Genomic DNA, 26638 nt, shown 5'->3' with positions numbered 1-26638 from the left:
AAAGATTCAAGCATAAATGCCTTTCAAGAAAAATTTCTTAGTTGAGCATTTCAATTCAAAAGCCTCAGTTATTTTTAATATAGTATTTGAAAATTTAAGAGCACATCATTTTGATAATTAAGTAAACAGACCAAAAGAAAAAATAAATGCGAAACTCAAGTTTTTGAATAAAAAAATTTGTTTAAGAATGAAAGACACATTTTACTGAGGATATAATTTCTTTGGCCAGTATTATCATTATTTTTGATTGATGAATTACTGACATACAATATCCTATTACTTTCAGGTATACACCAGTGATTCGACATTTATATACATTACAAAATGTATATTATTTTATAATAAGTAATAGAGTTTAGCAAAGAGGGTTACTCACCCCATTTCTACACATCTTTTATTACCCACCTAATTATATCAGTGGTATTCACACTATGTGCAGAACTCTAGGGCTTTAAGGAAGTGTTTTAGGTGTGACCCTATAATAGACTTAGGGAAGTGAAAGGGGTGACGCGCAAGGACAAGGAGACTAAGCGGAGAAAAAAAAACAGGCTTTCCTTTCTCACACTTCAACTAGTTTTACATTTTACAAAATTGTGTAAATTTAGGTTTTTAAAAAGGGTTTCTCTTGTTTTAAAATGTTGAAAACTTGTCAACTGTAATTGAAAAATAAAAAAATTATTAAAAAATGCTGAAAACCTGTTTAGTTAAAAGTCTGATCAAATACAATATTAAAGATCTTATCTACGGTTCTCAGAAAAATATTTCATATCCAAAAACAATACAAACTGCTGTGAACAGGTCAGATTTTTAAAATGTATTAACACTACACTGTGACAACATGGATGAATCTTGAGGGTATTATGCTAAGTGAAAAATAAGCCAAACAAATACAAATATCACGTGATCTCGCTTGTATATGGAATCTAAAAACACCGAAAAACTAAAAGGGGTCAAATATATGTTAACAGAAAGAATTTAGCTTTGGGTGGTAAACAAATGCAATATACATGTGATGTATTATTGAACTATACACATAGTTAAAAACAACAAATTAAAAACCAAACTCATAGATAGAGAACAGATTGGTGGCTTAGAGGCAGAAGGTGGGTGAAATGGGTCAAAGTGGTCAAAAGGCACAAACTTCAGTTATAAAATGAGTCCTGTACATTATATGTATATAGCACAGTGACTATAGTTAATAATACTGTATCGCATATTTGAAAGTTGCTAAGAGTAAATCTTAAAAGTTCTCATCACAAGGAAAAAAAATTTTAAGTGTGGTTATAGATGTTAACTAGAATTATTGTGGTAATCATTTTGTAATATGTACATACATCAAATCTTTGTTGTATACCTTAAACTAAGATGCTGTTATGTCAATTATATCAGAGAAAAATACATATATAAAGGCAGAAAGATTAACCTTAAATAGATAATACTTTACTTCCTCAGGTATTTAAAAATCATCACAAGTTAAACAGTGCTAACCAATGAAGTATACATTCACAGATCTTTCTAAATAAAGTGTTCTCTTCTGTCCTCTATTTATTTTAGCATTAAGTATATAATACCTAAAATTAACATGAGGAGAAATAGATCTTCAATGAAAAAAGGGAAGAACAATAACTTCCAGGAGGCACAAAAAATGTGTATGGTTAATGTATTTCTAAACACATCTACAACAGATTCTAAGCTGAGACAAAAGGAACGTCAGTGGCAGAAGGAGAGGTAGGGGAGGGAAAGCAAAGAAAAATAAAAAACACAACAAATGACATAATGATAAGGATGAACTATAACTACATCCTGGGACAAACATCAGAGAAACATATATACATATAATTTATATTCAAAACTGATCCCTTATTTGAAAAACTGCAACATATCAAAGTTCCCACTTGTCTACTTACCCTCCAAAGGTAGTCTAATCCTATTAACTCCAAATCATCCATCATATATGCTCTCCTTTTTGCTACTAGTTTTCCTTCTCGACAATTCACAGCTTTGAAGAAGCGCTCAAAGCATTTCATTCCATTTTCAGTTAATAGGGAAGGATCAAGCTGAAGTACATTACTTTCAAAGAAGTCCTTATTAATATCAGGATCCAAGTCTGGTTCATCCCCCATCAACTTGGAATACCACTTAAAACAGGCTTCACGATCACAAAGGTAAACTGCATTCTCTGCTAAGCATTTCCATATTTGTTTTGCCTGAGGAGCACATAGCCACAGCTGGCCATCCTTCAACAAAAATCTTGGAAAAACAAAAAATCAGCAATTAGATCTACATAATTTTTATCCCGAAATGTCAACTGTCTATACACATATGAAATAATCTATCACAATTTTATTTTAACTACAAGTGAAAAAGTGTCAGTTCTTACTGACATCTTAAAAGGAACTTTTTTTCTCAACTTTTATCTGATACTAAAATATACTAGATATTAATTTATTTAACAAGGACATACTGGGTACCTACAATGTGCTAGGAACTCTGTTAGATGATTGAACATAAACTGAGTAAGATTTGTCCCTGAACTTTAAACAGGTTAGTATGTTTAAAGTTGATTTTTCTGCTTATAAGGCATCATTGCAGAATGAGGTATTCTAAGTGACTTTCACAGATAATCAACTGATTGACATTTAAGAATTACAACTGCTTAGATTTTAATACTTCCTGATGATCTAATATTCATCACTCAGTGCCTGACCCCATTAAAAAAAAAAACCTACATATGATTTAAACTTTTTGCCTCAATATTCAACAGATCTTTATTAGTTATTCAGTGATGTTCTTTTCAAGTCTTTTTAGTTTTGTGACTGTTCGTTAATTAAAAAAAGGACAATAATAAGCGTGAATTCTGTTACAACTACAGTCTCTTTCTTCAGTTAGCTTTTTATTTCTTTTAGAAATCATCCACCAATGCTGTCTGCTGTATCTTTGAATTACAAAGAGAATATCTCACTTTATCCTGAATAATTTAACATTAGAGTTAAGGTGCATATGTTTGTCAGTATGTTCCCTCCCCATTTCAGAGCATTCTGGAATCATTTCTAGGGTCTTTAATATTTTTATAAGATTGCTGAGTTTAAGAGGGCTTTTAGCACCTAGTCCTCCCTAACCCTACGACCTCTCATTTACAGATCTGAAACTGAGGTCCAATGTGCTAAATTGCAGTTATTTCCAAAGTTGTTTTTTTCCCTTTAGGACAGCAGAAAACTTTCTTAAAGCAAAAATTCCATTTGGAAATCCAATGCGTAAAATAAAAGTAGAAATGCTCTAAGTTGTTGGGAGAGGAAGAAAAAGGGATTAAACCTCCACTGCTTGCTCAGAAATCTTGGAAGAAGCTCCTCAGATGTCCTAAGGACTCCAAGGTAGGTTTGAAAAAAAATTAACAGGTCTAATAGAAAGAAGATAGTTTTTGGAGTTAGATACAGTGGAGTAATATAACACTATTATGTACTGGCTGTGTGACTTCAAACAAAGTAGTTTAAGCCATGTGAATCTTGGTTTTCTTATTAATCAAATGGGGATAAGACCTGCCTCAATGTATTGCTAAGGATAAATGTAAAGTGTTTAACACAGGCCGAATATACAGTGGTAAAGTTAGGTTCTTTTCCCTTCAGTGAGTTGCTACAGGTCATGTAGATAGGTGTTAACAGAGCAGGGACTAGAACGGGTCTTCTGATACCAAACTTAAATATAGCAAAAGGGCTCAAAACCACTTTTCTGTTCTAGGAAATCTAAGGGATACAACACACATCAATCAATAACAATGGCTCACTATGGCAGGGTTTCTCAAATATGGGGAAGCAGGTACTTCCAGGCAGATGGTTGAAAAATAAAACACACAAAACACTTCAAACAAATGTCAAATTTCTCAAAATCTGGTGGCTAGAGTTTTTCAAGTTAAATCATTACGTAAATGTTTCCTAATGTAACTAAGCAAATAGTTAAATAAATGCCTGTAATTAACATGGTCCAGGAGAAAATTCCCCAGTATTTCAATAATATTATTCCAAGCACTTCCTTTAGCACACCTGAATAAGCTCTTCTGCTGTATGTGATTTCTGAAATTCACAAGAAATCTCTATTAAAAATTATAACAATTTCATATCTATAAGTGTATAGTCATTAAAAGCTAATTATCACTGAGCAAATTCAGCCTTGTACAACACTTGGCTTTTAAGGGAATAAACCTTTTTTCCTCAACCCTATCAGAATAATGTTATTAAACACATGACTTTGGACTACTTTTGTCAGCCATTGCTAAGTTAAACAAAGCACCAAAGGACTCAAATCACCCTTTTGAGGTGCTGTTCAGCACCCTTTTGTCCCCATTACCTTAGTGTCTATCATACCATTAAGGTCAGTATGGTTTTCCGGCTAGTTGTGTCAAAATATGGAAACTTACTCTTTAAAAATAAATATATTTCTAGCATAAACAAATATGAAGAGCAGAAGTCTATACAAAAGCTTAAAATGTGTTCTCTTCAAATATTGCAAAGAAGAAAAGTTAAAACTCAGACAATAATTCTAAAATATTTAATAAGAGAACACATTGGGAAATGTCCTGTAATTTTCAGGTAATGATTTCCATGTGGAAAAATAAAATGTGGCAAGGGAAAAAGGCAACCTAAAAATAGCCTAAGCTATATGGCATATTAATGTGGCATTATCTGTATCTTAAAGAGAGCAACTCTAATTGTTTTAAACAAACCTAAGGAAGTTAAGCCGTTCTTGGACTTCTTGAACATGACTATATCTACTTCCCAGCCTCACAGTTTGTGGGTCATAGTCTTCATGATCTGCAGATCAAAAACAAAAAAAAAACAAAAAAAAAACCAAAAACATATATATATATATATATATATCATGCATTATACATTTGGATACCCACAGCACTGCTGACTTTAAAGGAAATCAAGTCATTAATTTACCATTAAAGGCAACCAGAAGTTTATTAATTATCAATTTCTACTCAACTTCTATTTTCCCCTACCAAAACAAATTTTCTTTTTGTATGACCAAAAAACCCAAAAAACCTGTTAAACGTGCCATAAAAAATAGTTCATTACAAACCCTTCATCCAATCTTCATATACAATGAAACAATTTCTGATTATAGCCAAAGAGTGACCTGAGGGCTCTACGAACATGAACTAACCACCAAGATGACATATTTTTCTTCGATTTCTTTCCTTTTATACTAAAAACTCTTCATGCAGAGAAAAAAAATGTTATAAAAAATTGCTCATTTCTACCTAGGAATTTAGAGTAATACAAGATGCCTCTCTATATGATGAAGTTATAGTTATCACCATCATTAGTTATGAAAGTCTACAAGAGCCTCAGAAACTCAAGAAAAAGAGTCTTCTATCATAACTATTGGTAGGTGCTGGTCCCTAGGCCTTAAGTTAGAAATTCCTTTTAAAAAATAAAAAAACAAAGCTAGTAAACCCTTTGGTTTTATACTTTTATTATAGTATATAATGGGTAAAAAAGTCTGTTTGCAATGAATACCAGAACAAAAAACCTTAGAAAGCATCTAATACCCTAAAACTATGTTTTTTATTTGAACTTTTGTTTTTATTTTACTGGAAAAAGCTGTATGACCTGAAAATGGTCAAGCTGATTTGTAGCTTGGAACAGAAGAAAGCTGAAGAAAATGTTCTGACGAGTGGTTAATCACATAGGAATCACTGATGTTTCTTCCAGAAACTTGTGGCAAGTTATGAAGGAATTAAGAATTTTGCAATTTCACTTTAGCATTAAATACTGGTATTTTTATACCAGATCCTGAACCTTATGACATGTGTACCTAGTGTCAAAGAATCCTAATTGTGTGAGACCCTGTGGAAATAGTAAAGGTAATCAAAGCCTCCAAAAACAGTGAGGTTTCTTCTCTGAACAAAATCTTGACCTGTTGTAATGACAGCACATTTACAATGTTTAGAAACACCTGCTTTTGATGCTTTGGTGAAGACAAGCTCAATAATATTAGGACTAAGTGCTTTCTACTTACACATACTGTCATCTATGAAAAGTCCTAACACTATTGTCTACTTCCATGAAAGTCAATTCCATCAGGGCTCAGGACTTAAAGCACCACCTCTCAGAAGGTTTTTCTAAACAAAGTAGATAGTCTATCAAATTCTCTTCTACTGGTTAGAAATTTTCTTTTTCAGAGTGCTAAATATCTGAATAAACTTCAGGGGCTTAAACAAACAAACAAACAAAAAGCCCAAGGAGTTTACGCAACTTTGTTTACTTGGCAGGTTCTTTATTTTAGGGGTGATTATAATAATTTCAAACTTAAGACAAGCTTCAAAAATAATATTAAGTATCCCCCTCATCACCTTTACCTGTATTTACCAGTTTATAATTTGCCTCAATTGCCTAGTTACCACATACATGTAATTTTTCTAAATCGTTTGAGATTGAGTTAGTAACGTCTTTTTATTATTAAATACTTCAATAAATATTTCTAAATAACAAGGATATTCTCTTACATAACCATATCACAGTTATCAAATTAAAACACAAATATAATACTGTGCCCTGACTCAAAGTTTTCTCAGCAGCACACTACTGACATTTGGGGTGGGATAATTCTTTGGTTTGTAGAACTGCCCTGTGCATTGTAGCATTTTTAGCAGTATATCCCAGGCCTCTACCCACTATAGTCCAATAGTATCCTTGTTCAAAACCTCTCCCCAAGATAACCAGAAGTATCTCCAGATAATTTTAATTTTCTTAACAATGTCCATTTACTTTCTTTTCTCCAAATCCTAGATTAAACACACACTGCATTTAGTTTACACATAAGTACATATGCCTTTTTAAGTCTTTAATCTGGAGACTCCATCATCCTTTCCTTTGTGTTTCCTGACCTTTTAGGAAACTATATTCCAATTTTGTTGCATATTGCTTAATTTGGGCTTCCCTGATGCTTCTTTGTGATTAGATTCAGGCTAGACACTTTGGCAAATACCACAGAAGTAACCCTCTGTCCTCTGTGTATCATTATCAGGAAGAACATCATGTCACTTTGTGGCAGGATCTATGTTAAGGGATCATTTGGTCAAGGAGGTTTGACCAGGTTTCTCCACTGTTAAGTTACTATTTTCCTCTTCATAATTAGTCATTCGTGGGGATATACTTTGAGACAATGTAAAAACCTTGTTTCTTATCAAACTTTTACCCTGTAGTTTTAGCATCACCCCTTTTTATTTTGGTACCAGCACTTAATCAATAACTGGGACCCTGAGCACAGGAAGAACTTTGAAAACATTCAATGAAAGCCAAAAAGTGATCAAGAAAAGTCAAGTAATAAGAACCCTCTATGTAAAATAAGCATGGAGAGCTCCTACACTTCTCTACAGAAAAGCTTCCTGGCTGTTAAAACATAAAAACGGTTAGTGGTTTTCCTTGTAAACATTCAACTCCAAACAAATACTGTGATTAGTTAATAATCAAATTAAGAGCATGATCCATTTCTGACTCATATTGCCTAGCTAGTATATAGCCCACTGAAAACAAGAGAAATTAAATGAGACTAAATTAACTCAAGTGTTTATGGCTGAGGCTAACAAACTGGTTCTTATCATTAGACAACTTGTAGTTCATAGGGTGCATTTCAGAATTCATTATAACAGAAGTTCATTTTTGTATCTGTAGTTGAAACATAATTCAGGTAACACAAAACCAATTCATTTAAAATACATAGTACAAAGTTGTGTAACCACCAACACAATCTACATTTGCAAGATTTCTCATCACTTCAAAAAGAAACCCTGCATAGTCACTCCCCATTCTCCCTCACCACAGCTCTTAGTCTATTTTAGACATTTTATATAAAATCATACAATATGAGGTCTTTATGGCTGTCATTTTTCCATTTAGCATAACCTTTTCAGGGTCCATCCATGTTGTAGCATTATTTTTATTGCTGAATAGTATTTCATTGTATGGACATACGACATGTTATTCAACCATTCATCAAATGATGGAGATTTGGGTTATTTCCACTTTTCTGGATATTATGAAAATGCTATTATACATTCATGTCAAGTTTTTGCATGGATCTATGTTTTCATTTCAGTTGGGTATATAACCAGGTATGAACCGTATGATAAATTCTATGTTTACCATCTTGAAGAACTGCCAACCTGTTTATCAAGGTGGCACTTCACAATCCCACAAGCAACATATGAAAGCTCCAATTTCTCCCCATTGTTGTCAATACCTGTTGTTTTAATTTTTGCCACCCTAGTAGTTTCTCACTGTGGTTCTGATTTATATTTCCTTAATAACTAATGAAACTGAGTAAACTTTTATGTGCCTATTGGCCATCTGTTTATCTTTGGAGAAATGTCATACAGATTCTCTGCCCATTTTTATCTGAGTTGTCTTTTAATTGTTGAGTTGTAAGAGTTCTTATATAGTCTTGATACAAGACCTTTATCAGATATATTATTTACAGGCATTTTTTCCCTCTTGTGTTGTCCTTTCTTGATCATATCATTTGCAGTTTTTAATTTTGATGTAGTCAAATATCATTTTCCCCAATTTTGCTTTGCCTAACCCAAGAGCAAAATGATTTATTCCTACATGTTTTCCTGAGTTTCATACTTTTATGTCTATGACCCATTTTTAGTTAATTTTTGTGTATGATGTGAAACAGGGATACAATTTCATTCTTTTAAATGTGGATAGCCTGTCTTTCCAGTAACATTTATGAAGGAGACGATTTCTTCCCATAGAAAATTCTTAGCACTCTTACAAAAATCAGTTTATTAAGCTTCTTAATTTCTGTAAAAAAGAGGATGTTTAGGGATTTGTTGAATCTATAGATCAAATCAGAGTACTGCCAATCTTAACAATATGAAGCTTTCCATTCCATGAACATGGGATGTTTTTCCATTTATTTAGATAATTTCCTTCAATGTTTTTCTGTACTTTTTGGTGTACAAGTTTTATACTTTTTTTGTTTAATTTATTCCTAAGTATTTTATTTCTTGAAGGCTATCATAAATGGAATTATTTTCTTATACATGTCTATGTGTTGAGGAATATTTTTAACTTGCCTCAACTCAAGTCATGCTCTGATTATTTCTGAGTGGGTGCAGCCTAATGCATATTGGCACAGCATTCCTGACACTCAAGGGTTGACTGCAATCGCAGAAAGGTTTATCTTGGTTGTCTATCTAGATTTCTCCATTATAATTCTAGTTGCTCTGTTTTACTTGTTTATATGATTACATGGAGCTACGAGCACTGCCAACATTTCCACTGGTTTTGATAACACCCTTAGGAATAGCATGCTCTGGTCCAAATAAAGTTAGTCCCTTCAAGCCTACCTGCTAAGCTCTTCATCTTCACAGTTTGTCTCTCCCTCTGAGCAGAGCTTCTGTATTTTGTACCACTACACAGGAGCTAGTAGCAATACAGCGGGTGGCTTCTACCAGAGAGAGCCCTGTTCTATGAGCAGTGTTGCTGTGTGTGGGGAAGGGTATAGCCCCTGGTTTTCTCCATTTGTCCCTCCTGGCATGGAACTTCCGCCTTGTAAGTAAGCTGTGGTGTGGGTCCATCAGGGCTCCAGTATTCTCAGCCTGCCAGACCTGGAGTAAAGCTTCTACGCTATGAGCAGGTAGGTGTTAAATGGGATAAGAGAATCTCAGTCTTCTCCATGACTACCTAAAATAGAGCTTCTTCTATATCACAAGACAGGGGAAGATAAGAAACACCAATAGCTTTCCCTGAAGGAACCATAGCTCTAGACTGGCAGCTGTGAGAGAAGCAGCGAGTTGTGATTCAAATGCTACAGATTCTTGCTGTTCTGTTCAAAATTTGGTAGATTTTCTTAACTGTTTCCCCACTTGCTATATATCCTTAGGAAAATTCAGATACTTTAAATGATTAAAAAAAATTTTTTTCCTATTTAAACGGTTGTTTTGTTAAGGAGGTATACTGAGCACCTTATTCCTACCATTCCAAAGTTAAAATCCCTCATCCCTTGGTTTTTTAATCATCATTAGGTTCTATATTTTATTAGTTGGCATTTTCCTTTCTTTTCAGTATAGACTGAAGGGTTTCTATTTTATTTAATGGGTTCAGAGAGCTATAAACTGTTAATAAAATGGATACTAGCTTAATTTTTTTTTAATCATAAAAAACTCGCAAAGACTTAACAGTACTTAAGGGCCGATGTGTAGAACTGAGCCAGAGCTACTGAGAAAGTTGAGCACAGGGTCTACATCTTATTAAAAAGCACGGCTGGTGAGTTAACACTCAAAGAAATCTTTTTATGGGAAAAAAAATGTTCCTGTAATTGCTAGTTTTGGATATAAGAGACTGGGAAGAGGTCACTGAAAGTGGCAATCCTTATAAAACAGAATGTAAAAATTTGACCTATAATGAAAAGGCAAGTCTTTCAACTCTATCCAGAAATCAGGAAAAATGGCAAATAAAATTTCCAATAAGTATTCAAATTAGTACAATGGCCTTCCCACCAATGAGGTAAAACTTGAGTGAAAACTGAAAGGTGGCTTTATACTTTGTTGCATACACATGAAAAACTTTAAAAGAATGACTTGGTAAGTACCAGTCAGTGCCTGAAAGCACTAGAAATAAGAACACATAAGAAAATACTAGAGAGAATTTTAATAAGCTTATTACTTTATCTAAATAATGTTAAAAGAGGAGGTTAGGTTCAGCTGACCATACAAATGAGGAAACATTTTTTCCAAAACTGAAGATGCTAGTGGGGACGAAATGTGGGCAGAACAAATACTTAATATTGGTGAAACAGTTATCAAAAATTGAGAATATCAGTGAACTATGGAAGCCTGATGCTATCCTGCTAAATGCCTTATACCTAATGGGATCTAAGCAACACTTTTATTATACAGAGAGAAAAACTGTAATTTACTTTAGAATTTCAATTTCAGAAACTGGTGGTTGTTGTTATCATAGAAGTGATTTAATGCTATAAAAAGTTTAATAGGAGAATTTTACTACCTTAAAAAATTACTTTTTCGCCATATTTAAACATCTGTAAACTGATCAATATTAATCAGAAAAATACTGTAATAAAGGAGGAAAAGTATCAAAGTTAGGTAAACAAAAGGTATGGTGTCAATAAATTCAGGGAAACATATTAATAGCAACAAAAACTCAAGAACATACTACGTGCCAGGCATCATTCTAGCACAAATAACTTGCCCAAGGTCATATAACTAATATGCTGGGGTCATGTTTCAAATCAAGGCAATCAGACTATGCAGATTAACATCTTTTACTTTGTGGAGATACAGATAATACGGGAAACGAAAGACTGAAAACATTCTTGTGACCATGAAATTGAGATGAGGCAATGACTCATGTGGAATTGGACTAAAATGGAGCAGAAAACTCCAGTGAGGACAAACCACACATGAACCATCTCTCGACTGCCCTAATAGCAGGGTTCTCAATCTCTGACAATGAAATTAAATGCAATACCACATGCAGATAAAATAAATTAAAATTAGCATTGCAGTACATGAGATTTACACGACTCCATTTTGAGAGAAGGACTGAATTGGCATCAATGAGGACGTTGTACCAGCAAGAAGAGCTAATAAGAATCGAAGTTATGTTAAACTGAGCCCCTGTGCTTGAGTGCTTGGGTGTCCTACATGCCTCTCTCAGACTTTGATTGCCATTTGATATGGAACATAATTCACATGGTCACATGCCTATTTTACCATGATTGTTCGATCATGCTGCTTAGAAAAAATTTAGGAGTGAAATGATAAAGATTATTGCCTGGTGCCTATGAACTGCTTGATGCTTAGATTGCTTATCTAGCCCCATAATCTATGCCTAAGAGGTATCAACTGGATGAGGGGGTAAATGAAAGAACAAAGAGATGGACAAAATCAGCAGGGGTATCTATCTGAAGAGCTGCTTAATTTTTCAATTATGTTTATCTGAATTTTATATGGCAATGTACACACTATATAAGTGTTAAGTAAAAACCTCATACTTTATAAGCACCCTGGGATTTTATTCAACAATGCCAACAGTCTACTCTTCAAATAATGAGTATTAAAAATAATCTCATTTTTAATACATATTATTGGCTTCTGCAAACTCTACTATAACATGTTAAAGAGTGGTATGTTCAATTCTAACACTGGTAATATAAAGTTTTCTTTCTATCGCTATGGGAGCAAACTTGAGCCTACATTTTTGGGGTATTACTGGTGGGGTAGGGAGGTATATGAATTTGGCATAAGACAGAGGAATATGCTCTAAGAACATGTCTGTACTCTAGCACATACAGACTCACATACAACTGTCAGAGGGAAAAAGATCATTGAAACAGAGTTCCACATATGGTAGGCACTTAAAAACTGGCTGTTAAACCCACAGGAACCTTTACAGTAACATGTTTAAACAAATTTACACTTTGAAAACCAATATAAACATGTGGATTCTCATAGCCTTGCATCGCTATACTTGTGAATTTTTAATTCATTAAGTCTGAAGCACTTATGAAACATGGACTTAGGATTATAAAATAACTGGAATATATACAAGAATTCAGGTTTTCTTGGAAAGATAATGGTGATGGTAGTATGGAAACAAAGGTTAAAAATGAGTTAAGTACATACCTAAGAAGGTAATAACCAATTGTAGTACAAGCAGGCACAGCTCCCAGGCAAGGAAGAAAAAGAAATCAATTTAACAAGGAGAGTGAGGAAGACAGGCACTTAGTAAAGAGCCTTGAAATACTGGCCTGGAGTTTAGGGTTAAGAGTTAAGATTAAAGTTGATCTAAGGTCATAAAGGAAGACAAAATATATTTGTTGTCCTTTCTAAGGTAATTAATGCCTCCTCACCAAGAGCTGGGAAGAGAGGTTCCTATTATTTCCCGTAGTTCATGTTAGCTTACAATACATACCTCTAGCATGCAGTCTCATGCTTTCCATGTAAGTAGCAAGGTTTTCTGCTACCAAAGTAACTAGGGCATGATTGTGTTGAAGTTGATTGATTAGGTCATGGCGGTAAAATACATGAGGACTTCGCTGTGTCTGACTGAAACGAGAAGAACTTAACAATATAATTAGGCAATTAAACTCTGTTAGAATCAAAAGAGCTTACATATATATATAATCTAAATTCTTAGCTACTAATTTAAAATCTTAAAATGGTTTCCTTCATAACAGAATTAAACTTCTGGCCATTTACTTTAATGACATTATCAAGCAATTAAAAAAAATCAGTATCTCAAAAAATTAGACATTTATTCCATTATTATTTTACACAAAATTTATGCATGAATATTCTCCAATTTCACACCAATGGGAATCTACTTCAATGATTAATTTCTACTCCTGTACTATAGCACTTAAGTTTACATCATTATTTCCAAAATTATAAAATAGAAACTCTCCTTGCAAGATTAACACCACAAAAATTATGCTGTAATTATAGTGAAGAATTTAAAAAATATTTTCAGTAAAATTCTATGTATTAGCCATTCAAGGTACATTCTGGGGCACTTGGTTTTTAGCCGAGTTTGCCTATAGGTGCCACCAGAAAGAGATCTAGTTCCTTTCTAACCTATTTTGCCACCTTCTTTGAAACAAAAACTCTCATATAGCCATTACAGTGGAGACAAAGCCACTGTTCCTTGGGAGAGTATGTAAACAACTGTGTGTGTCTATAACAGATAAATGAATTCCTTTCAGAGGTGCCGAAAGGCATTAACATACAGTGGGCCAAACATCATTAAAACATGTCCCTCATTTAAATGTTACTGTTAAGAAGATAAATGTCTTAATTTTCTTTATTGTTTATCCTTATAGCATTTCTGATTTCATATTATTTTTCTAGCCTTAGGAAAAAATAAGACAAAGTTCAATTGTTAAAAGCAAAACATATGTGGCCTTTTCTACTTCTATGTTAGGCCTAATCATAATAATCTAGAGCTGTAAAGGGTCTTAGCAATCATTTAATTTTACACATATTAAAAAAATACATTTCTTCAGATTAGAGAATCTTTACAAAATGATATGACTGGTTAGAGACCAGAGTCACAGCCAGGAATACTGAACCCATTGTGAATATTCTATGCACTACGTAGCTTTTTCTTTGCACATTATTTTCCCTTTTCATCTTATCAGTCCCAACTCTTATATCCAAACAATACAAGGACAAATTACCCTAATAACTAGAATTTGGCATGTAAAGTAACATATTTAAAGACTGTTATTTAACTAAAATAAGAAAAAAATTTTAACTATATTTTGTCATCTCTCATCATTTAAACATACTCATCACAGTTTAATCTTTGAAATTAACTTTAAAAATTAATTAACTATAAAAAAAGTTTTACTTTGAAAACTTCTGTAGTACATTTCAATTATTTAACAGTAAATTGTTAAATAATTCAGAGTGAACCAAATAAGGAAACAATAAGGTCTATAATAAATATACAATGTGGGATAAAGGACAGACACTGAGCAAAGAGGTAAACCAAGCAGGAAAGAAAAACTGAAATGTAGAATGAGATTAATAGATACAACTGTGCTATGAAATTGTCTGGCATACTTGATAGAAAGAGATAATTCTGAACCAAGAACCTGAAGGTAATATTATCATCTTGATTCTGATATGCATCTCTTTAATTGTGGCTTACTTCCTCATCAATAAAATCGAGGAGGGGGATACAATAAAGGAATCTTTTGTTCCATATTAACCCTTCTCTTAGCCTTTTGTCAACCCAGTCTAATTTTCTTAATTAAATTTGCTTTACCAACTGATAATGTTTCTTTTCAATAAAATACATCAATAAGAATACTGTCGTGTTCTGTTAAAAGCCTTACCTCAAATTTTGAGGAGCTTCACCAAACAAACTACAAATTTCTCTAATTTGTTTCAGTGCAGGGATGACCCATTTGTCATTTGTACGAAGTTCTTCTATAAAGCGATCTATCCACTGGATCTTCTGTGTGTCACGGTCCTTAAACAAACAATTTCAATGTTTTATATCGGTCAATACTCTGGAGAATCCCACCTTTAAATTATTTTGAGAATTACAAAATAGTTCTCCTTAAGATTAGCATCACAAATATGCTGTAACTGCAGTAAAGTTTAATAGTTTAAAAAGCTGCTTTAAGTACACTTTTAAGTTCACATTTACTATCAAAATTCCAAAAAGTAAAACAAAAGCTGAACATGATATGGACTCAGATATATCTACACAAAGGTATAGATACTTAGTAGATACACTGACAGAAACTTCGACGTTAAAAGGTGGGCACTTAGCTTTATTCAATGTTTTCAGAGATTCTATCATATAATAAAATTCAGCAATAACATATAACCCTAATTGTTACACTACACAGGTTTTTAGTACAGTGAGGAACACTGAAAATTTATATTTTACCAAGAAATTAACAGTATAGCAATTAAGTTTTAAAAAAATCAAAATAAGGAAATCCACAAATAGACAAGAGGAGAAAGGGATAGAAATAGGTATAAGCACAATTAAGAGTTAATGTTATAAAGTCAAACTTATTTTATGTATATTTTACTTCTCATTCCTTATTTACTTTACTCCTTTCCCCAAGTCAAAAGTAATCAGAAATGCAGGTTTGTGTACTTAAGTTTGCATTGTTTTATAGGTATATGTCTCCATTTAATGAAATAATTTAAAATCAAGGCTCTTATTACTATTTGATATACTAAATAAATGAACTGTCACAAGCAATTACAGTCAAAAACTGAGTAGCATTGGAATCACATCTACTAGAGTTTATTTTCTTATCTCTTTCCTAAATTTTGGTTTATTGGCCAATACTTTCAACAAGCAAATAGTTTCAACAAGTGAGAAATTAGTTATTCAGCAATGTTCACTGTACCATGAATTAAAAGATAAACATACTACAAGTTAGAATGCAGGGAAGCAGTTGTGTGATTTGCTCACAGGGAAGGCACTGTTTTATTATTGTTGAGGAAATTTTAATAATTTTTCTTAACTTCCAGATAAGCAAAGAAAACTTCTCTTACCTATAAAGATCCTACTTAGCTTTAATATCTTATACTTGATATATCTCAAACTGGTATTTCAGCACCATACATTTGACAATACTATTATTATATATGTCATTTACACTGCCTTTCTCCCAAGGATACACAGAACTTTGACATAGAGACCTAAGAAGAGGAGGCAAACTTACATAAAGAAAAGTAAGTAAATTCTTAAAGACAGCTTCAAAAATAACATTGAAATAACCTGATACTATTCTGTATCTAAGCCATCTTAACTGTGAAGAAGGGTAACAAAAAGTGAGCAAAGCAGCACACCCTTACCTGGGAACAACTATAATCTAGTATTTTTATGTGAGCACTGAGAGCCAGGTCCATGATGTCTACAGGCACATCATCACTGTGGGCCAGATTCCACAGGAGGTTCAACACTTTGTGTGCCATCACACCATCTTTATCATCTTCTGCAAGACGACGTATCAGCTCAAGTAGCTTTTCACGTTGCTTTTTACTTGCATTTGTCCAACTGGCCTAGAAAAAAAAATTAAGCAACACATTTATTTATTTATCATAGCTTAAATTAAGTAGCACCAGATTAACTATAGTCATCAGAAAAACAACATAGCTGACATAATTCAAGTGACATATGAAACAAAGACAAATTTTAACTCCAGGAAAATAAAATCTCTACAGTTAAGTACCTTATATCAGGGTTTCTCAACCTCAGTACCACTGACATTTTGAGCTGAAAAATTGTTTGTTGTGGGGACTGTCCCATGCACTATAGGATATTTAGCAGCATCCCTGGTCTCTACCCACTAGAAACCAGTCATAACTGCGGTGACAACTAAAAATGTCTCCAAATATTGACAAATCTCTCTCAGGCAGGGGGCAGAATTGCCCACGTTGAACCACTGCCTTAGCTTCGGCCTGTTATTTGTTACTTTTCTTAATACTGACAGGAATTCTCTTGGAATTTAGAGCTATTCTCTAATAAGATATTAATTAATTACTGTTAATTTGTTTATTTAAGCTGGAATTTCACCTAGTCCTTCAAGATTAGAGAACATGTCTAAGGAAATAAAGACTACCATTCCCCTCCCTGCAAGATAGAGTACTTACTTAATAACTTTAAAATGGAAAACAAAAACAAAATAAAAAACCTTAAATTTTAAAAATGCCCCATTTATCCAATGTGGGGAGGGGATGGGGGGACAGTTGCTGGTGGCATCTGGCAGGTAGAGGCCACGAATGTTACTAAATAATATGAGAAAAGCTGTATGTATAAAGGTGCTAATCAGTGTTTACTAGAAAATACACTGAAATTAACTTCATGGCAAAGAGTAAAAGGCTGATTAAGCTAATTACAATTACAAAAGAGCATTTCAATGGAATTATTATGGACATTTATAATAGCCCCCACGAAATTATAAAAGGAATAAGAAAACTACGAATATAAGGAAAAACTGAAATGTGAAATTATATTACAATTAAGAATATCTTAAAAATAGAGGGGCAACCAGGCATTTATAACATGCCTCCTAAAGGAAGAGCACCTCACCACCTATGATGTATTCTAGCAAAATAAGTCTCTACATTATGCTATACTATTGATATACAACAAAACAACAATCAGTCCAGTTTCTTCAACACAATAAATTAGTGAAGAGGGAAACTGTAGATATATGCAACCAATTATAAAGTATAGATCCTGATTCAAACAAACTTCCAAAATAGAGTATGCTCTGAGACAAATGAAAGTTTTAACACTAGTTGATATTAATGAATTTTTTTACATGTAATGATATCAAATTTTCTTAAAGTACTCATCTCTAAGAGATATATACTAAAATAATTACATATGAAAAGGAGAAATCAATTAAGAACACCTATTCATACAAAGCCACCATAAGGTAAGTAAAAAAGACAAGCACAAACTTGGAGAAATTATTTGCAACATTTGAACTGATAAGGACTATCATTTAAAATATGTCAAGAATTCCCATGAATCAATAAGAAAAATACAAAACTACACAATGGGTAAAAATTTGGCAAATAAGTTAACTTAAATAGGCATTTCACAAAAGAACAAAGGCTTACTTAGAACGCAAACATTTAAAAATTAGACTAGGCAAGTACATAAGTAAAGTCTAACCAACAAGTCTGAAATCGTTTGGTTGGAGTCTATAAAGAACTGAAAAGTAACTTGGGCTTTATACTTCCTTTGAATCATCTTTAGTAGCAAGTTTCAAGATACATTCCGTAAGAAGTGCTAGATTTACCAACACCTCAAAAAATTGTGCTTGTTACCAAGTAACAAATGCTCAATAAACAACTGTTAAGCCAAAGGAGAAAAAAGGAATATAGACAATGGAATTATTTTTATTTTTATATTCGGACCATCCTTAGAGGAAGGTCCGGGGAGTATAGTATCAACCAACTTCTTTCTTCTTTCCTTCTATTATAGCAATCATTTGTCATGCACCATCAATTCACAAGTCATCTCAAAATTAAAAATGGACAGCAATCAACTTTAGAGTACCTATAACTGATTCTATTATTTCCTCAGCTGTCTTTGATATACTTCAATGGATGAAAACAAATGTATAAAAGTTCTTTTACATGTCTAAATTTAAAAGACACAAAAAAGATTCACTCAATACTTTGTTTCCCTCAAATTAATTTTTTTCATAAGACAGTGATTTATAACTTTAATGTGCTTAAGATTCAACTGAAAATCTTGGTTAAAATACAGTCTCTCCGAGGCCCCCTTATCTAAGCAATTTGTATTTAATTGGTCTGTGGTAGAAACCAATAACTGGAATTGATTTTTTCTTCTATTGTAAAATACACATCAAGAAAGGTACAAATTTTTATCATTATTACAGTACATTGTAGTTTTTTGCTATTACAAATACTTTTGCTACATATGTTGAACATGTAGTCTGGTGCACGCATGCATGGGTTTTTCTAGAGCATATATTCAGAAGTCAAACTGAATGAGTCATGAGAAACTTAAACTTTTACCGAAATATCAAGCTATTTCCCAACTGGCTGTAGCAACTGTGCTCCCAGCAGCGTTCAGTATAAATGGTGAGTTGTTAAAAGAACACCGCTTTGTGTATACTCCCATAAGGTCTTGATTCACAAAATCACGAATGCTTTGGCTTTTACAAACCCAATACTAGCAACTGAAGAGAGACCACTACATGATATGGCCTTTAAAATTGCATGATGGCAGGTATTATTGCAGGAGCTCTTTGGGTTATCTTGTAAATGACGTCACCATTAAGTCCATGATTTCCAATTTGCCTATGTATATCAATCCCAGAATGCCAAGGTATTGGTAATCCCATGCTGTCAACTCTTATTTTTCATTACAACATATCATCCTTTCCTTCAGTTCTATAAAATTCACTTGAACCTATAATGAAAATACCAACTGCTAAGGAAAAAGAACACAAATTAACAATCTGAGCTTGGGAAAGAGAGTAGGGGGACAGGGAAGACTCTTTTTTTTTTTTTTTAAGGTGAGACAACCCTTGGTTGACCTCACAGATTGCAAGGGCTTTGTCAGCTTACGATCCCTTATTTTATTTTTTTTACACCTACAGCACCTGGTCTTCTTAGGTGGTCTCCCGTCTAAGTACTATCCAAGTCTGACCCTGCTTAGCTTCCGAGATCAGACAGGATTGGGCTTGTTTAGGATAGCATGGCCAGAGACGAAGATTCTTTATTTATGAGGACCATTATTATAATATGGAACATCAAGTTCTCATTAGACAAACAATGGTCGATTCCCTCACACCAGAAATTGCTCAATGATTTCTATTTAAGCATTTACCAGTATAAGTAACTCACAGATCTAATAAATTTTACTAAAAATGAAATGCTACTTTACAATGTTAACTATTACCTTAAAGCAATCAAAAAGATGATCCAGTTGTTCAGGAGAAAAATCCCATGCCAACTTTGCCAGTAGGTCATGTACATTCTTCACAATGGCTTCATGCTTCCCCGCCTATGGAAAAAACAAAGAAAAACAAACAAAATCTCAGCACACTAGACTTTGAATAGCAGGTAATTAGTGTATACTTCCTGCTGACAACTATTAATAAAGCACTCCCATTTCCTTCATCTAACTGTGAAACATAAGAGAAATCATAACATTTAAAATGCTTTAGAACTATCATCTAAAAACTGACAATTCAACTTCCTGACATACATGGTTAATATATACTTTGGGAATCTGTGTAAACCTTTATTATAGTTTACTGAATTTAATGTGCCAATTATGACACTGCAAGTAGAAGAAAAATGGGGCACACCAATGATATTGTTTCAAAACTGGAACTTAAGCACTGACAGGCAAAACTGAAGGTTTTCTTGGTTTCCGCAGACTAAAAAAAAAGCTTTGGAAACTATATAATTCAATAAAACTTCCTAAGTGATCCATTAGTAGAAATGTCATTAAGATAATAGAAAGAATCATAGTTTCCAGCTCTGAAACCAGAAAGGTCACTTATTCTTTGGATTATTATCCACCTTTATGCATAATCTAGTGATTTAACTACCTTGACATAAGGTTTTCTTTTTAAGTTTATGAAGAAACCAATTATAGACGTCTTATACTTTCTCTTTTAATAGACATTCCTTATTTTACTATTTGCACATTCAATACAACTACTGTATTTCTTTAGTTTTTATTATCTTTTTTTAAAAAACCAGGTAGCCACCATTTTAAATTCCTTACCTGTGCCGCCCAGATATTATCAAGATCCTGTAAGGTCAAAGCTTTTTCTTTGATGACAAAGCGAAGAATCTTCTCTAGTTTTTCAACATACTGTGGCTGATGAAGACTATCTCGCAAGACGATGGATAAGATATTGTTCTGTTGTATCCATTCCTAAATATAATTCAAAAACTTGTTTCAAAGCAGACTAAAATATAGAAGCTTACAGTGGTCCCCAACCTTTTTCACACCAGGGACTGGTGCTCCTATGAGAATCTAATGTCTAATGATCTGAGGTGGGAGCTGAGGCAGTGAAGCTAGTGCTGGCTGTAAATATAGATGAAGCTTTGCTTGCCTGCTGCTCACAGTTCCTGATGTGCGGTCCAGTTCCTAACAGGCCACAGACTGGCACCATAAACACACACACACACTTTCAACATTAGGAATTAAAAAACACAAAACAAAATACAATGATGTACTATTTTTGCTGTTAATATAAAATTATTTTAAAAATCACAATACTTTCATGAAACTTAAACTCGTACATACAGAAATGCTTCGAAGAATTAGAAATAGTCAAATCATTGAAAAAAAATTGTACTCCAACATTTACTCAGAAAAATATTAAGTGCAGTAATCACTATGGTTAAGGTAGGGTGGGTAATAGGATCCATTTTAGTATCTTTAGATTTCTTACACCAGTTTTGCTTTGGGTGAAAAGGAACCATTTTTATGTTTTGCTTTTATTTATCAAATTACATTATTATTCCTTATCCAGCAGCTCTTTAATCTTCCAAACAATCCCAGTGAGGGATATATTATCCTATTATAAAAAAGTAAACAGACTCAGAGGTGGTGGAATTAGAATATGAATCAAGTCTGTATGTTTCCCACATCTGTTTCTCTTTAACACTATGTTATGTTGCTTGACTGGCATTTATTTACTATCTATACCAGTAGCAGAAAATTCTAACTCATGATCCAAAAGGTAATAATAAATCCATACTGTATGATTTTACAGTATTCAACTTAATGAGAATAAAGTATTTAGCCCCAAAACACACTAGAGAAGTACATTTCTAGGCTGGTAAAGGTCCATGTTTAACTCTAATCTGTTGCAGGCAGACATTTTTGTAAAATACAATAAAAATGTGACAGTATCAAATTGCTACAAAAAATTCTCAACACTTATGCTGTTTTCTGTACTCATCTAGGGCTGGCAACAGTTCAAGGACCAGAAGCAGACCTCAAACTATGCTCCACTTCTCACAAGGTGGACAGATAAATCACATACACAAAACCAGATGTCTACCCACTAACACAAGGCCAATGTCTAGGTATCCTTCCCATACTTTTTAACATGTTCTAATCACTGCCTCCCTTATTAAACTGAGGCGACCTTGAGAGCAAGGACAGTTCTTTTACAGATATCTTGCCAGTACTGTCAAGACAGTATACACTAAAGTTATTCAACTAATATTTTTTAAGTGGCATACATTTTAAAACTACAACATAACAAAAACAAAAACAAATGAGATTACATCAAACTAAAAAACCGCTTCTGCGCAGCAAAGAAAACCAACAAAATTAAAAGGCAACCTGCTGAAATGGGAGAATATAATTAGTAATTGTATATCTAATAAGGGGCTAATATCCAAAATATGTAAAGAATTGATACAGCTCAAAAGCAAAAACAAAACAAAACAAAACAAAACAAAAAAAACTAATTTGGGCAGATCTTGGACATTTTTCCAAAGACAATATACAGCTCGCCAACAGGTACATAATAAAATGCTCAACATTAGTCATCAGGGAAATACAAATCGAAACTACAATGCAATATCACCTCACACCTGGTACATTGGCTATTATAAAACAACAACAAACAAACAAACAACAACAAGGAATAACAAGTGCTGGTAAGAATGTAGAGGAAAGAAAAACCCCTGCACATTGTTGGTGGGAATGTAAGCTGGTGTAACCACTATGGAAAACAGTATGGAGTGTCCTCAAAAAATAAAAAATAGAACCATCATCTGATTCAGTAATCCCATTATAGTGTACATAGCCAAAGGAAATGAAATCAGTATCTCACAGAGAGATCTTATGCTCACTGCAACATTATTTACAATAGCTAAGATATGGGAACAATCTAAGTACCCACTGATGGATGAATGGATAAAGAAATTATAGTATACACACGCAATGGACTATTATCCAGCCATAAAAAAAGAATGAAATCGTGCCATTTCCAACAACATGGATGGACTACGGGGGCAGTGTTAAGCAAAATAAGAGAAAGACAAATCAAAACAAAACAAAAAAACCAACCAACCAAGCTCATAGAAATCAGATTGGTGGTTTCGAGAGGAAGGGGGTAAGAGAAATGGGTGCACTGTTTACCAGCTTTTTAGTTTAAATAAACTGGAGCAAAAATTTTTAAAAGAATTATAAGCCGCATTAATTAGCAATAGAAAAAAAACTGCAATATATATGTATCTAATGGTAAATAGTTTCCTAAACTTTCAATGTCAAAATGATAAATGTAAGTGCTTAAGTTTTTAAAATGGTAAAACATTAATTCATGTAGATCTTATTCCAATAATTTATAAAATGTTTATTTTAAAATCTTTAAGTGGAATTGATCAAACAAACAATAAGCTACTTCATCCATTAGGTACCGAATATTTAACCAATCTATTCCCAAGATCATCTTTATCTACTTCATTTCAACCAACCACACCCAATAAGCTAATAATTACTTTACAACATCTACGTTCATCAGTAAGTTTACCAAAGATGTGTTAAGATACCCATATTATTTACTAAATAATAAACTATGTTATTACAAAATGTTCTCAGGTTTAACAGAGTCATAAACCAATCCAAACACCTCCCAATTTCAAGGTTCCCTTTAAAATGTTATTACTAACTTTGAATAGAGCTATTCTAATTTTTACCCTAGGTAGATTCTGACTCATGAAAGAAAACTCAAAGGACTTACTGCCATTCGTTCAGCTGTGAGCCATTCTTCCTCTTCAGGGTTACCATGTCGATGAGTGTAGTACGATACACTAGATATCACCTTATTAACCTCATTCAGTGCATTCATCTTTCCATTGAAAGAAGAAATTTGCAATAACCTATAAGAGAAATTCAGTGTTAAGTATGACTCTACACGCTCACAAAAATATTTCAAGAGGTAAATATCTTACCTAAGTATCATTTTTAACCTGAATATTTCTAAATTTTTTACAGTTTCTTCTTGTCCTGGAACCCTTGAAGCTAAATTCTTCAAAGACTTAATAATCATTGAAAGGGCATCATTTTTCGCTTCATTCTTTGCTTCTTTTTTCAGTTCTTCATCAGTTAAGTTTTCTAAAAATTGTGGAACCATTTCTATTACTGGAAGAAAGTACTTTTTCACTGTATGTAGAGTGAGAAACTCATAGCACTGTCCAAATGGTCTGGGAAAAGAAAAAAAAAGATAAAAAGCTCTTAAAATTCTTGATTCCTTACAATCAACTAGGATTGAACAGAGACTATATTATTTAAAAAATCCAAGTTACCAGTTAAAAAGAACAAACCGTATTTCAAAAAGAAATTCAACTTTTATCTAGCAATTTCTATAACGCACTGAAGATTCTTTTTAAAACATAACTTACTTAATAAGGGCTGCAATTATTTGAACATTTAATGCTGATCCATTAATAAAACGATCATGCAAAATCTGGAACCCATTTAAACTGCCGAATTTGTTGAGAAGATCCACTAGCCAACCCTGTAATACAGTTAAAAAAAAAAAAAAGTTAACTTCCTGATTTTGGGGGGGAAAGTACTCTCTAAAGTAATTTCTTGACTGAAATATACAAGAAATAAAAAATTCAGTAAATGAACATTATGTAAAACCATCTTTGGAAAAAAAAATATTGCATATTGTTTATAGTAAACCTGAGAGAGAGAAGCATAAGTAGCTGCACAGATTAGATCATGAAGGCAGACCTATTTGTTCATATAAGTACAGCTGGTGAACAGAAAGTAGAAGCTATACTTCTATTTCAGAGATCCCCTCACATGAGAACACGTTATTAACTGAAAAAATATATTTTAAATTTATGTGAATAAGAACATTCTTTAGAAAAAAAACTAAAAAAAGATACTCAGTAACTAAGATGTTTGAATTCATTTTTTGTTATAGTTAACTAATCCCTGGTATTATATCTGTTGCTCCTAACATAGAACATGCAGGTTGAGCTTTTTCTGACTCATGCGAATTCACCCAGAATCTCATCTTAGAGGTGCATTTTTATTTCTCCGGTAACTTAAATGAAACTATTAGACCGATATACTTGATAATTGTGTATTAATATATAAAAAAGTATACGTGTACGAAGTAAAGAAATAGTCTAAAGCTTATCTTCTGATGTTTTCAGCTACAATGAATGTTTAAGCAATTAAGAATACTCAGTAATCATTAATATTCGAGATGAGCTAGGCTTCAAAGATAAAAATACCTTCAACCAGAAACCATCTTAAATCAAGTTGGTTCCCTATGATTCTCTTACAGAGTATTACTGACTTATACAACAAAAACTATAGTAAAATAAAAAAATACAGGTGTATGTTGGAGAGTGCCATTATTTCTGTATGAATTTGATTTACTCAAGCAAAAATAAGCCTGAGGTGGAAGCAATACAAGCTTTGCAAAATGTCAGAAAAATCTCATCTCTGAACTTAACACATTTTGATGATTTCTACTTTTAACAGAATAAACCAAGCATTGTATGCATAAATTGAAATTTTCCTGGCTGGTTTTTCCTTTTTATAAGGCCTACAATATTAAAAATATCTCCTTAAATTCTAAAATTTAAAAATTATACATTGTTAATTCTATAATACTTATTTAAAATTATAGTTTAAGGATATTTTTAAAGTATATACCATTTATACTGGTATAAAAATTTACAGTGGAGAACTTTTACATTTATGTATAGTATATATATTTCATTGACATTTATACATTTAATATGTTGCCTTCATTTATAATTTCTGTAATCTTACTTTTATGACATGTTAGTTGATACTTATAGGATGTACCTGATCTTGGAGTCAAAATTTTGGAATATCTAAAATGATTGTGGGCCTTGGTTGAAGCAGCACTCTCCTACTCTTATTTAAAAGGGAAAACATAGTGCTTCGTACTAACCCAAATCATCAGCATTTCCCAAAGGGCTGAGCAGAAGACAATGGGGACCAACTACATAGAGAAAGCTTAATTTAAAAGAATAAAAAAGAATCTAAAACAATTTTGAATTCTGTCAATTTTACGTCAATAAAGCTTAAAAAGAAAATCCAAAACAAAATAATTCAGAATCCCTTTAAGAATAGTATGAAATTATTCTTCCTTGTATTAACAGACAGTTTGGATCATTTAAAATTTTGTGGCACAACAAAACTGTAACATTTAATTTTGAAAGCAACAAACCAACACACTTTTGGTGATCGAGGGTCTGGAGATCGAGCAAAGAGTTCATCTTCAGGCAACTGAACATTTGAGGAAACAGGTTCACATGGACGTGTACCATTGTAGATGTGGAATTTGCAATGAGGATTTAAGGCCATGGAGAGAAGTTCTAGAAGTGGAAACCAATCTTGGGACAACTTGGCCACACATAGCTCCACTAGGCGATGAGTATTGTTGATAATACACCTCTGTTATATAAGGGGGAAAGGTGATTTATAAAATCAAAACACTGCAACTCCAAACAAATATTTTCCAGTCTTAATATCGGAATGATCTATTTTTCCATATTGATCAGATTATGTTTAGTTTCACTAATATTGGGACCAAAATGATATATTGAAAA

The 26638-nt window shown here is 32.9% G+C and overlaps 1 protein-coding gene across 5 annotated transcripts in view; it reads right to left on the bottom strand.

The window, feature by feature from the left end:
- The window catches only part of USP9X (ubiquitin specific peptidase 9 X-linked), a 119584-nt gene that overhangs the window by 51114 nt on the left and 41832 nt on the right, over positions 1-26638 (bottom strand). For 3 of the 5 annotated variants that reach the window (XM_016156567.2, XM_016156566.2, XM_036227206.1), the window contains 11 exons: positions 26265-26483; positions 24437-24552; positions 23987-24238; positions 23776-23914; positions 20793-20945; positions 19956-20060; positions 16364-16570; positions 14875-15011; positions 12948-13096; positions 4718-4805; positions 1908-2250 (listed from right to left, as the gene is read on the bottom strand). In XM_016156567.2, coding sequence (XP_016012053.1) covers positions 1908-2250; positions 4718-4805; positions 12948-13096; positions 14875-15011; positions 16364-16570; positions 19956-20060; positions 20793-20945; positions 23776-23914; positions 23987-24238; positions 24437-24552; positions 26265-26483 — 1908 coding nt within the window. The remainder of the gene's footprint in view (positions 1-1907; positions 2251-4717; positions 4806-12947; positions 13097-14874; positions 15012-16363; positions 16571-19955; positions 20061-20792; positions 20946-23775; positions 23915-23986; positions 24239-24436; positions 24553-26264; positions 26484-26638) is intronic. The other 2 variants (XM_036227205.1, XM_036227207.1) reach the window with 1 other exon arrangement.

The sequence above is a fragment of the Rousettus aegyptiacus genome, unplaced genomic scaffold, assembly GCF_014176215.1.
Source record: "Rousettus aegyptiacus isolate mRouAeg1 unplaced genomic scaffold, mRouAeg1.p scaffold_m13_p_9, whole genome shotgun sequence".
NCBI lineage: Eukaryota > Metazoa > Chordata > Mammalia > Chiroptera > Pteropodidae > Rousettus > Rousettus aegyptiacus.
The sequence above is the reverse complement of the archived record's forward strand: the minus strand, read 5'-3'. Positions and strand labels throughout refer to the sequence as shown.